Here is a 14,271-nt window from a genome sequence, read left to right as displayed (position 1 = left end):
TTCTGTGCTTTCATGTGGGAGACTTTAGTTCTTAACATGTGAAATTATTTGCATGTAATTCAACATCTGCAAGTCTAACCTGCAATGTGGAGGCTGAAGTACTTTGATCGGTTCGATAGTTGGCCTGTCTGGATGCTTTCTTTAGTTTCTACAACAAATGTCAAAGAGTGGACTAAGTGATGTTAAATTGAAGAAATATAGACTCAGAAATCATAGAAGCACTGTACTGCACTTACAGGTTAGCATGAAACCTCCTGACATTTTTTCTGTACCACTGTCAAAGATGTTGCGACATCTCGCTGAAGCCTTGAAGCTGTCTGTAACAAAGTTAAATTGGCAGATAGGGAGGTTTTTCGTTAGCTCGTTGAATCAGCAATCAGCTTGTTAGGCTACATTTTAGCTAGTTTAGCTCATTGTTGTCCAGTTTAGTTAAAGCTGCTGTTGGTAGTTGTGATATAAACACCAGTTTCAAATGTCAACACTACCTCTGCCCACCAGATTTCCCCTACTTCTCAAGCTTGTTCCATGAGGAAGTAGTGCCGGCTTCCCAGTCAATCAGGACGACCTAGTAGGGTCTACCACTCGACCAATCAGGACAGAGAGTCAAAGAGTAGCTCTGATTGGTTCGTGATAATGGGAACAAAGAGGAATAATAACATTGCTTGATACAAAGGCATTGAAAAACAGAGATTTTGCGATAGTCTCAAATTACTTCACTTACTGATGAGTACCGATGGGATTATGACCTTATCTCCAAACCCAGCAGAAAAAAGTAACGTTTTTGACACCATTCCTACCAACAGCAGCTTTAAGTTAAGCCAGACATAGACTTATTAAGCTAGAATGGAAGTTAAGTAGTTGTTGGGTGGCTTATTTGCCAACAAAACTCAAATAATTCAGAAACAGCCATGTGAGTTAGTTTTTTTGTCTTCCTTAGACACTTTAAATCTGTACTTTCATTTACAATGAGACCCTGTTTCATAGAGTTTTCGCCCTTGTGTCTCCAGGTGGTTGCATTGGGCGACATCCCCGATGGCACTCTTGTGACAGTGATGGCGGGAAATGACGAGAACTATTCAGCTGAGCTTCGAAACGCAACGGCTGCCATCAAGAATCAAGTGGCCAGATTCAACGACCTGCGCTTTGTTGGCCGCAGTGGACGAGGTAATCACATAAAAACAGATAAATAACCAAAGCACCAGCGTTCATATGAGTTATAGCGGCACCAGGTATCAGTAAGAGCAGAATATGCATTAGGAAAGGTCATAGGTGGAAATTTAGTACCTGTTTTTACAAGCACATGGATAAATTAGGGGAAGTACATGTGAATAAAAACAGTATTCACACAACTTCCTCGTAACACAACCATTCAAAGTCTACCTCGCTCTGCCCTGGCCTCTCTCTCTCTCTCTCTCTCTCTCTCTCTCTCTCTCTCTCTCTCTCTCTCTCTCTCTCTCTCTCTCTCTCTCTCTCTCTCTCTCTCTCTCTCTCTCACCCCCCTCTCTCATGTCTTTAACGGACACACTAGACCTCAGTTACTCTAAATCAGTCGCAGGCAAATGTCCCAACTTATCTATTTAAAACACCAGGCCTGTGTACACAAGCTCTGCTAACACTCGCACATTTAAAACGCACACATTAAAATGACAACTGCTGCACAGCTGAAAGGAACTATGGGAATAACTGTCAATCCTGCACTCTCAGAGCGAGCATATCGAAGATGCATGTTCTGAAGAATTAAAATAACCAACATTGAGGAGTAGAAAATGGTTTACATGCAAATTTAAGAGCACAGAGTACAATGTGCTTCATTTATCTTGCTCGAGAAAGGGAGTTTTACAAGACAAACGTTCGGCTAATTGACATTGATATGCAGTTATTTGGCTTATCTTTGCATTTGTTTAAATTCTTGGTAGTTTTAAGAGCTCTTCTAATTTAACTTTGTGGTGAAGTTTAGAAAATTGTGTGATAAAAACACATATCAAGCCACAAGCGAAGCAGAGTTTCACCACCTCAAACCTCCAAATGTCATTAACTTTGTGGGAAGTGGTTTAGCTTAGCTGCCGACAGCAATGAGTGGTTTGGTGGTTTGACTAGCGGTTAGCGTGTTTCTCTATGAGTGGGTGTCAGTCGGTGTTAAAGATCTCATATTCAGTCATCATTAGTCAGTGTTCCTTGTTTTGCAAGAGCACTTATTTCAACACAGAGAAGCTGAAACACTAAAGATGTGTGCACACCAGTGTAGCGGTTGCTCAGTGGATTTGCATATCAGTTGCCGTTATTTTTATAACAAAATGTCTGAGTGAATCGCTCTGTTTCAGTGTGGAGTTGATGATTTACAGAGTCGTTTTTTAAAGCTATATATTCAAATTTACTACTAAAATCAGTCTACTCAGGCTTGCCTATGAAAGTGTAGTTTTAAGGGGTAGAATAAATGTTTTAAGGTACAAACTAAACCGGAGAAGCTTGCCCCCTTCAGCCGCAACATTGATAATACTGTGTTGACATATTTTAAAGCTACAGTGAGGAGTTTTTGGGTGGTCACGAAATCATCTAAAATTCAAACTGGTGGCTTTTTAGGAGCAACAGAAGCAAATGAGAACATCAGTAACAGGATGAATTATTTGAATATCGTTATTTTTAACGCCTGTAACTTCTGCAACAGGGTAGGTGCCATGCAAAGTGATTGACAGCCAACTTTTGAAACAGCTTTTGCAAGCGATACTTGACTGTTAAAAGAAAGTGGGGTAAGAGTTTGTGTCAGAAAACTTTGCAAGCACAAAATCTGCAAATAGATAAGACATGCTATCCACAAGGGGGCGCCAAAATCAACACATGCTGAAAGTTCCTGACAGGAACTTTAATATCTTACACCTTGCAAATGTGAACCTTAGTCCAACACTTCAATTAAAGGGTTTTTAACCACAGGGGCCTTGGTCACCATCCATCATTGCTTTTTCCATTGTTGTTGTCACTACTGCATTGCCTTGTGGGATTTGTATGCCTCCAAAACCCAAGTTTGGAGATCATTTCTCATTTTTAAACATGTGGTACTCTTGTTGACAGCTGATGTGTTATCTGTGACATCCGGTGTGTCTCAAAGGGTGGTTCAAGCTGCCGTCATAACAAGTATCTCTGTATGCGTGTGTGTCTGTGTGTGGGAAAGAGTGCGTGAAAATGTGAAACCAGTTTTTAGTCTCTAAGTTAGTTCCTCTTTTCAAACAGGGCCGTCATTTTTCTCTTTCATTATCCAAACATGCGCAGTCTTATGCACAATCACCACGTTGTTATTCCTGGAACCGACACACACACAAACTGGCACACACACATTATTCATTGTTGAAGACGGTGTATATAAGAGAGTCCGTCTGATCAGCTGATTGTGACAAAAGTGGACAACGCAGACTCTGCAAGCTCTGACATGATGCTCACAACTCACCTCATGTGTGAAATCCGGTCTAATCTGCACAGAATAACAGAAGCATACGGGCGGATAGACAGAAAGTCCTGGAAAACACTGTGTGTGTGTGAGTGTGTGTGTGCGTGTGTGTGTGTCAGTTGGCTGATAGACACAACAGGCACAAAGAGCTCAGCTGTTTTCTCCCTCCTCCTCCTGTCTCTCTCTATCAGCCAAAATCTCTTACTGTAAACTCTTTCTGTGTAAACAACCTGCACAGAAACACACAACATGTTTCTCTTATAACGAATACAATTTACACTGCGCAATGTATTTGTTTACGTACAATAATACACAGTATAGAGAGAAGAATTAAGAGTATACAATACTTTTTATACTGTTTATGAGCGCTACTAGAGAGACGGGAATGTTAGAGTTCTGAAACACCCTCTAGTGGCCAGTTTGTGCATCTACAATAAATGGCAGGCGGAGGCCATTACATGCCAGCTTTTTAACTTTTCAATGCAGCACAAATAACAAACTAAGCTTATGTGTCATGTACAAACAGCATGGCAAAATTCCATTATTATGTAGTGTTGCCTCTGGTTTAAATTTTACTCTGTAACTAGCACTCGTTAGATTAAGCTACCAATCAACGTACCCATACTTTTGAGGTTATCATAAATAACACTCTTCTTCATGACAAAGAAAGAGAACCTTAGTTGTAAGCTTCTGAAATATGAAATATATAAGCAGACACAAAACATTAGCCACCTGTAAACTACAACGCCAGCGAAAAAAGGCAAAACATGTCGTTAGCTTGCTCTGAAAATCATGCAACAAGTCAAACAATCCATAATTTGGGGCCAAATTTAATCTTAAGACCTTTATTTAAAATCTTGCTTTGTATTTGACTGCACAGCAATGTAATTTAGCTTCCATTCAAGATGTTACTACCTACAAACCTGAATCAAAGCAGGTTTTTCCTGGTGCTGTGTCAGTTAGCTGCAGAAATTCTGACGTCACTGAATCAAACTTTTGTCAACCAAAGCAGACACGCAGGGATCGAGAGCGACACAGAGAGAAGTGAGAGTAGCACCTGGCATTACCCACTCACTGTACATCCGCCGTTTGTGTGTACGTGTGTGGCATCAGACTGTCTGCATGTGGTAACTTTACTCCCGCCCTGGTAGACTACAACAGTGGTGGTCCTGCACGTGTGTGTTTCTGTGTGTGTGTGTGTGTGTGTGTGTGTGTGTGTGTGTGTGTGTGTGTGTGTGTGTTGCAGCAAGCTTAGTGTTGAGTGAGTACCACTTCCAAAGCCGGGGCTGGCAGTGACCCCACAGCAGGGTCCACACATACAGACCCACAGGCTGCCAGGACTATAAATGTATAGTGCAAACATTTGTTACAGTGGGCATATATTTGTTTGCACTTTTAACCAAGGCTTAACTGATACTGCTTTTTTTATGGTTGATATTTTTGGATCACACCAGGGTCAAATTAAACTCTAGGCTCTGATAGGCTGGCTGAAGTCCCATTAAATCGTATATTGGGATACCTTCACACTTTATCCTCTTCTCTAAATCAGTGCTCAAACTTTTTTAGGATGTAAGCGAACATAGCAACAGCAGTGATGAAGTGACGACACAAAGATAATTCAGCTACAATAGATGGTTCTATCTTGCCTACCACACCATGTCTAACCAATCAGAAGCTATCTCAGCAGGGTTATTACACTTATAGTCTAGTTGCTGTTTTTTTCTATAATTGTGAGTGTGCATATGTGTGTAGTTCCTGGTTCATTCCTGTCTGGGGAAACCATGACTTACATGAGTTAATGCATTAAGCAGACCAAAGGGATATTTTTAGGAGAACAGGAGGGAGTGGGAGAAGCAGAGGAAAGATGAAAGGAGTGTGTTACTTCATTTTTTTAACACTAATTCACAGTTTTTTCTTTTCCCTCTCATTCCTATTCCTGTCTGTTTCTCGTTCTCTCTTCTTTTTCCGCTAATCTGTCCCTGCCGGTTTTCTTCCTCTCCTCTTGCTCACTTCTCCTTTCATAGGGAAGAGTTTCACTCTGACCATCACAGTGTTCACCAACCCCCCTCAGGTGGCCACGTACCAGAGAGCCATCAAGATTACAGTGGACGGTCCCAGAGAGCCACGACGTGAGTGACGATGACACACAGAAGTTGACATTTTACTGTGTTATTAACACGCGGAGTCCCACAGGGCTCAACTATGGGTCCTCTGTAAATCTCCACCGTCCTGTAACACAACTCCACATGAATACAGCTCACATTGAAGAATATAAAAGTCTTCCTAGCTGCATCACTGATCTGGATTAATGTAACTATATTCTGTTGAGCTGAATCAAACCAACATACAAGGAGAGTTCGCCAGTTTTACTTTTTAAAATCGCAACATGGATGTTGAAAAGTGTTTGACGCTGCAAAAGACCAATTATGACTTCAAGTGATCAGATAAAAGATTAAGTTGAAGATATAATCTCCAAGTCGATGAGTTAACTAGAGACTTCGTGAAGACATGTCTGTAATCCCTACAGACAAAGTCTCAGATGGGTGAGTCAATCAGGACCTGATGCAACACTGAGTTCCTCTCCCACTCAGTGTGATGAAACACAGGGATTTCTTCTGGCAGATGATTAAGCAGAAGAGCAAAGAGATTTTATTTTGAAGTAAAGAAGTCATATGAATGATTCTTATTCATTTTAAACTGACCTGAGCAAAGAGACAGTGGTCAGAGGAGTCAGGAGAGAGGTGAGGTGAAGAGAGGAAGACTCCTGCCAGCTCCGCTCAGCTGTGAATAACCATCACTCGTCTCTAACTCGCCCACACACTGGCTCACACACACACACACAGTATTAATACACATGCATGTACACTTCCCCCATTGGGAGGAAGTGCCTGTAACTGGAGCTCAGTCTTAGCGCTTTGAAGTGCAGCCAACACCACAGACAGCGTGACAGACCAGCACACACACACACACACACACACCCGGGGAGACAGACTGACCCCTATGCGGCGCCCATCACCAGATTCCCAAATGCAATAGCAGACGAAGTGTGTGTGTGTTAATAATGTCAGGGCATTGTTATAGCATGTGTTGGATTGTAACTGTTACTGTAATCCCAGGGTTGTGTAATCAGATTACATGCATGAATCTATGTTGACAAATCGCCGTTTTGTGCTGCAGAGTGCCGCAGAGCAGATAACTGAAGCCATGACAGTTTTATGTAATTTATCTCTGCTAGGTCATCGCCAGAAAATGGACGAGGTCAAACCCGGCACGCTGGCGTTCTCTGAGAGGCTAACAGAGCTGGAACATCTAAGGCGGAGCTCGATGAGGGTGACGCCTTCTCACCACCACCATCACCACCAAGTGTCCGCCAACAGTCGCCAAACTGCGGCGCTCAACTCCGCCTCCTTCTCCAGCCCGACACACAGTCAGATAACCGCAGGTAAGAGCTCAACGCTGATTGGCTCATCAGCAAAGACATGATTCTCCCTCTTCCTTACATGGCGAGGCACTTTCTGATCTAGACTCCAATATATCCAAGACAAATCAGTGATGTCACCAGAACCACATCCATTTTTTAAAGTAGATGTTTCCCTCAGGGAGGTCAGTGCTGCCCCTAGTGGCAGGAAGCGTTCATATGCTGGAACAAGTTTGTTGACTTGAATCTGTACACGTAGTAAAATGCTGATTATCATCATTCACAATAATTCACTTGTCTGATGCGTCACTCACCAGTGGGCAGAAGAGCCAGACATCCACTAACCCTGCAATCATTGGCTGATCTACTTAAGCACCTGAGCTACCGCCCTGGCTTTAGTTTTGAGAGACTACTCAGCAGCAGATTCTGCATGAGCTCAAACATAATCCATTAGGCGATCACTCAGACCTTAAGAAAACTTGTGCTACAAATTCTGGAAAACAGGAAGCTAACCATTAGTCAGACAGGTCCTTTCATGGGAACTGAGATTTTGTTGCAACTGCTGGCAATTTTTTTGGGCTTGAGATGTTGAATGATGGTTATCTTATTGGTGGCTTATCTTATTTGATAGCCCATGGGTATACTAACTCCTGTGGTTGCAAAGTACAACAAATGGCAAAAAAATGTCCGCCAACACATTTCACCTAGTCTCTTGCAGCTCCATGAAGCTGGTATTGCCCTTTTCCCAAATTGCTGTTGGATAAAACTTCACTAATAATGAAGACGTCTGACTGCATTTTGGGACTAAGGGTAATTCCTAAACCCTGTGTGATGCTGCCAGTAGATGAGGTTCCTGCTCAGTCAGAGATGAGGTAGCGTCCCTGAAGCATTGCAGCCAGGGTTGACTTCATCTTTCTCTGGAAGCAACTCTTGCTCACGGCGGTGCAACGTACATTTTTGGATCTTATCTTGTGTATGTCACCGTGCATGACCGAATCATTTCAACAAATTATTCAACACCGTCTCTTATAGTGAGATACTCTCTCCTTTTAAGGGTGCACCTTCTCTATCTGCGTGTTAGCGTCTCTTTGATTCTCTGAGAAAGAAGATTCGTCACTTAAGCTTCACAGAGACATGACATTTGTCCCAGTTTGAGTGCAAGTACCCAGATTTGGGCCTCCAGTTGCATCAAACCTCATTCTTCCTCTTTTGTGGTTTTTGGGAGATCCATTGTGGTCTCTATGTGTGTGTCTGTGTGTGTGTACCTGGGAGAGTGTGTGTTGTGGTTGCTGTGGATATTCTATGTGGCACCAATAGATGGTATCTGTTCCTCATCTGGCTTCAGTGAAGTGACGCTGTGTGTGAGCGTGTGTGTGTGTGTGTGTGTTTACACATATAACTGTTTAAGTGCAGTTAGAAACAGGGTTCTTCTTAATTTGGTATTTGCGTGCGTGTGTGTGTCTGTAAGAAGGGAAGTAAGTTGTGCCTGAAGGAGGAAATGAGAGTCAGCTGGCCAGAAGGGCTTCTGTGAGAAAATTTGAAGCAAATGGTTGACCGTTTTTAAGTATTTATCTGACATATAACTGTTAGAGTTTCAAAAAAGATCAGATCTTCAATGAGACTGTAGTTTAGAGCATTGTCTGCACGCAGAGAAAGAGTCTGTGTTGGCGGCAAAAAATGCAGAATCACCAAAGGTCACACAACAATGCACAACAACGTTGGGTGGTACAAAGAAGTTGGGAAGGGATTGCTGTATCTTCAACATGTTGTACTATAGCTGGATCATGTAGCCGCAGGTGGAGAGAAGGGTGCTTTGCCAGGGAGAGGAGCAGATAGAGAAGGTGTGTGTAAGTAAAGCAGAGGGACTGAGTGAGCACAAGTTATTAAAGTGAAGTGTGTATGCAATAAATAAGTCCTGTTACATGTGATTTTTTTGTATTAAAGTCACTGCTGTTGAAGTTTTAGAGTTACAGAAACAGAAACAGAGGCAGCTCGCTCTGCGCTTCCTTCTCAGTGTTTTTCTGATCCCTCCAAAAATGAAAATAGCAACAGGAAACCGTTATTAAGTCATTCTCAGCCTCTCTCTTTCCCTCCTTCTCTTCCCCTTTCATTCCTTTTTTCTCCCCGCTCGCTCCCACATCATCAGACCCCCAGCCTGACTTTCGTTTCTCTTTTATTAATCGTCTTCCTTTCTTTCACTTCTCAAATTTTCCTAACTGTGAGTAATAAATACTGTACGATCATGCAGCACAGTGTGTGTGTGTGTGTGTTTAAACGACAATGTGTGTGCACTCTGCATGTGTGGCCGTGCAGTAAAAAGTCTGAGTTCCCTCTACTGCCAGACCATTTACAGTCCATAACAGAAGTAAAATACACAGAGCGGTGCACAGTATGTTTATATATATATATATATAGGGGAGAATAATAAGGTCTAGATTAAATAGGAGACTACGTGGGCTTTGCTGCATATAAAAACTTCACAGTATGAACCCAGACTGACTGTGTGGGGCCTTAATGAGGTGTAAAAACATATTTCATTTACTAAGATCAGAGTCTGACTGACCTCTCGGCGTGTCTGGAGATTGCTAACAGAGGATATTATCAACAGTCCATGTAACTACAGCATCCCACAGATGTCTGTTATAGTTTGAGTCGCCCCCCTAAACTGCTGCTTAACAAGACGGCACGTGGATGTGCATGCAGAGGAACTTGCATGCTAGCCCGCACATGATACTTAATAAAATGCTGAACCCTTGTTTAAAGAACTATTAAACTATCAAACAGTTATTCTGAATAAATAAGTCCTCCTCTCTGTCCTCTTATGTTGTCAGTGCAAGTCTAGAAACGTTCTGTTTTCCAGATTTGAATAACTGCATCACTAACAGCATGATGACGGGGTCCATGTCATTGTTTCAGGTCTTGGAGACACTTTTCTGCGTGTTATAGTTCTACTCCCAGACAGCCGGCCGTCTATGACTCCTGCCCCACATTAGTGCTCCCTGCCAGGGGAGAAAAGCCAGGAAAGGAGGGGGCTTGGCACAGGGCCTGGCCTTCACCACCACCCAGATACACCACACATAATCACGCACACACACAAAGACACAAAGAAACACACACACACACACACACACACAGAGAGTCAATGCTTGGGAGAGCTCTTGGCGAGACTTGAAAAGCCTTCATTGACGTCTCGGCTGCTGTGTACAATTTGCTTCCTCGTCTGACTGCGCAAACACACACACACACACAGACGTACACACACACGCTTGTCTGCAAGTCTGTGGGTGATCAGTGCCATTTATTAGACTGTGGGGAAAAAGACTGGATTGAATGAAAGAACACACACACACACACACACACACACACAGCGCTCCCTTTTATCCGTCCACCCCCACACTAAGTTAATTGCTTCCTCTCCTCCTTCTCTCTTTCTTCTGTTCCTTCTTCTATCAACAGCTTGTGTCTTAAGGCCTACTTTGTTTTAATCAGCTTTTATTTAGCAGACATCTTTTTACAATTTAACATATTTTGAGAACATATAAACTCAAAGAAGAGATTTTTCCAGGTCCAAATCAAAACTACAAGACGACGTTGATGGCCACCGCTGAAAAGACGTTAAAAGCTTGGAAAGTTTTTCAACCTTTATTAGCAGACGTTGATTGCATGTCTATGTTTGGACCAGTACTCCCCTTATTCACTTCTTGGTGTGTGTATAATGAAGTCTGGAGCCAGGCTAACATTGCTGTCACCTTCTTTTAATTTTCCTCATCCGTCCAACACTTTACAGAGTTGCGGCTTCACTTTGATTTGATGTTACTGTCTATTGTGAAGACAGACAATTGAGTGTCATGTAACACCCACAAAACGACGTGTGTCCCATAGTGCGTCATGGGTTTCAGGTGCTGTTATGATTCACCAAGAGAAAATATGATACTGAGAGGACAGGAAAGGGTAGTGGCAGCTGGTAAGAAGTCATGGTACACCAAAACAGTCTCCCTGCGCCAAGAGGTTAAATTTAGAAGTGGTGGTGGCGTGTACCAGAGCACTCCAGCCTGCTTAAGTTGAGACCAGAGTTCACCTGGAAATCTGTCACACAGCTCGCAAATCACTGTGTTTAAGTCAGTCGCTCAACACCATCAGACATCTAGCTCTTGAGGAATCCAAAGTTCATCAGGTGTGGATCAACTCCGTCAGCATCCAGGGCTCGTTTTATCATCGTAGTCACAGCTGTTCAGCCAAAGTACCATCCAACACACGGCCTTCTGTCTTCTTCTTCTGCTGCGTTACATATTTGAAGGCATCACTTAATCTTTTTTCTTTCTCTCTCAGATTCCAGACAGATGCAGTCCTCTCCATCTTGGTCCTATGACCAATCGTATCCCTACCTTGGTCAGTTAACCACGCCCACCGTCCACACAGCCAATCCCCTTTCGCCTGGTCGGTCCTCGCTCAGTGACCTCTCCTCAAGGCTCACAGGTAAGAGACTCAGGCTTGTGCACACTTAACTACACACACTAACACACTAATTAATTAGGTCTAAACCTCTGACCTTTGACCCCTCCCAGGTCCTGACCTCACAGCCTTCGGCGACCCCAGGATGACCCTAGAACGACCTTTCACCTCCCTCCCCTCCTTGCCTGACTCCCGCTTCTCCGATCCTCGTGTCCACTACCCGCCAACAGCAGCCGCCTTCACCTACACCCCCTCTCACAACCCGGTCTCCAACGGCGCTCTTGGCATCACGATGGCAACTGCAATGGCAACCACTCCAGCGGGGAGGTACCACACATACCTGCCCCCTCCTTACCCAGCGAACACCCCCCACCAGGCTCAGAATGGTCCCTTCCAGTCCACCTCCTCGCCGTATCACCTGTACTACTCCACCGCCGCCGGGTCGTACCAGTTCTCCATGATGGCGGGGGGAGGCGGCAGCGGGGAATCACGCTCCCCGCCGAGGATCCTGCCACCGTGCACCAACGCCTCCACAGGCTCCTCCCTCCTGCACCCTTCTCTGCCCAATCAGAATGAAGGAGTAGGGGTGGAGGTGGAGTCCAGCCATAGTAGCTCGCCGACAAATATGGCGGCTGCTGAAGCTGTTTGGAGACCTTACTGAACACGCAGCAGAGGATGCACTCATAGGGCAGGTACCTGGTCATGTGATGGGGAATACCACTGAACATGAAAAGAGTCAGTCTTTGAAACAGTCTTTGAACACATCATGACCACTCACAATTATGCTAGTTAAAGAATAAAGGCAGTGTGGTTTTTTTTACCCAAGTGTTACTCTGTCTCTTGGGTCTTCCCTTTCAATATGGCGCCTGCCTTCTCTCCAGAAACCAGTGGGTGACATCACTAAGCCTACGTCCATGTTTCATCCAATCTAAGACGAAGCCTTTTCACTTTTCATTTAAAGAGTTTTGGTTCTACTTTTCTGTCATGACATGACCAGGAGCCTGATGAGTTCAACAAGTTGTATCCACTGACAAAATATGTTGGCTTATTGAATAAAAGACAAAGAGTGACTGACGGGGGCATCAGCCAACAGAACGCAGGGATTTGAAAGACCTCCAGAGAAATCTTCTGCTAATGAAGGATCTAACTATGAACATGAACGCAGAGAAGCAGGGTAATATTTTGGTTTTACACTGACAAAGCGCATGCAGCGGCACTGGACTGATCTCCAATCAGCATCCTTTGTAAAATAACTTCCTCACAGATGTTGTTGGTGTTGTGAATAGATGATTTTGCTCATGCCAAATATTGTGTTCCACCCTCCGAAATTTACAGAAAAAAAAAGGATCTAATTTCAACGTCTCCATGGTTCCAGTGGTGATGCCAATGACGATGCTCAAATTGAAAGATTGTCTTCCATCAGCAACTTTATCCCAAGATGATGTTTCCTGACTTAAAGTTGCTCTCTGTTGAATTTTGACTTTTTTATTTTTGCAGCATGATACTTTAATTTATTCTTACAATACAAGTTTAAGTAGACACGTGTGTGTGTGACGGACAGAGTGTGTGTGTGCTGTATATAAAAATGGCTGTAAATGACACCTGTATCTGAGCATCTTTTCATCAGGCCTTCCTCACAAACACACACACACAGACATCCACACAGACACACACGCTGCAGTGTTGTTGGTGCACATTTGGTTTTCATTTCTATAAATATTCTTGTGAAAAAAAATACAACTTTTGCCCTGTGGTTACTGCGGCTCTGATTTGTTTTTATAATTATCTTTCACTTTATATAAAAAACGCTCCAGCATGCTGCTACCTGTACAGATGCCAAAACCACCAGACACCACACACACACACACTCACACACACATTAATGCAGCCCATTGCTATTCCTGTACCTGGAGGAATTTCTAACAGACAAGCCCTAGCTTGCCTTCTCTGCCAGATTACACACACACACACATACACATACACACACAGGTTGCTAAATAAAGGTGAAGTGATTGCAGCCAGACAGTGAGTACACAGAATTAAAGCTGCAGGCAGAGATTGGGAAAGAAAGTACAAAATGGTTGGCACCTGATCAAATGAGTGGCTACAACCTCCTTCTCTCAACATTAAAACCTCCCAAACTAACCAAGCCTCCTGCAGCAGTTTAATAAAAAGTAACATGGATGACTTCACCTGTTCAAGCAGCTTTATCAGCGAGAAAATCTGCAACCATCAAGGGAAGTTTGGGAAAAGCCCAGTGTGTGTTTTCCAAACTGAGTAACATCTGGAGGTTCAAATGAAGGTGTCAGTATGCTCCAATGAACTTTTTCAGAGAGCTGTAAAGAAGGAAGCTAGTGCTGCCATTGTTTGGAGAAATGATGCATTATGAGGGCCACATTATGGAATAAAAGGATTCGACTTCAAGAATAGAGTCATATTTTAAGAGGATTGAGTTTTTATATCAAGAATACAATCCTAAACACACAGAACTAAATGTAATCACGAATTTACAAGCTCAGTTGTGACTTTATTTTAGTAATATAATGACTTATTCTTGTACAATTTTCACTTTTTTTCACCTGAAATATCACATCTCTATTTTCAAAATTTTTGACTTTAATCCAGATCATTTAAAACTTGATTTTGTCGTTAAATTCTTGTAATATTCCATTTAATTGATGACTTTTTTTCATCCCAAAACCCAGCAACAACCATTCAATACCTGCCACTATCTTTTCCCCTATCTCTCTTCAGCTTTCTTGATAAATGAAAACAAAAGCACTCATAAATAATAAAGAAGAATCCGGTCAGAGGTTTCAAAACTTCCGTCAACTCATGTATTTCACACAGATATTAGCCAACTGCTCTTTACACAACTGCTCTGTACTTGTTTTTTATATAAAGCCACAACAACACCATCTATGCCCTAAATATAAGCCTGACACTGAGAAGTAGTTCACAT

The 14,271-nt window shown here is 42.9% G+C and overlaps 1 protein-coding gene across 3 annotated transcripts in view; it reads left to right on the top strand.

Annotated features, from left to right (window-relative positions):
- The window catches only part of runx1 (RUNX family transcription factor 1), a 39,392-nt gene extending 26,330 nt beyond the window's left edge, over positions 1–13,062 (top strand). For all 3 annotated transcript variants that reach the window (XM_034678211.1, XM_034678210.1, XM_034678212.1), the window contains 5 exons: positions 1,008–1,164; positions 5,464–5,568; positions 6,675–6,881; positions 11,187–11,333; positions 11,423–13,062. In XM_034678211.1, coding sequence (XP_034534102.1) covers positions 1,008–1,164; positions 5,464–5,568; positions 6,675–6,881; positions 11,187–11,333; positions 11,423–11,970 — 1,164 coding nt within the window. In that variant the 3' untranslated portion in view covers positions 11,971–13,062. The remainder of the gene's footprint in view (positions 1–1,007; positions 1,165–5,463; positions 5,569–6,674; positions 6,882–11,186; positions 11,334–11,422) is intronic.
- The last annotated feature ends 1,209 nt before the right edge of the window (positions 13,063–14,271 follow it).

This window comes from Notolabrus celidotus, chromosome 24 (assembly GCF_009762535.1).
Source record: "Notolabrus celidotus isolate fNotCel1 chromosome 24, fNotCel1.pri, whole genome shotgun sequence".
Lineage (NCBI taxonomy): Eukaryota > Metazoa > Chordata > Actinopteri > Labriformes > Labridae > Notolabrus > Notolabrus celidotus.
Note: the sequence above shows the minus strand (reverse complement) of the source record. Positions and strands in the feature narration are given on the sequence as shown.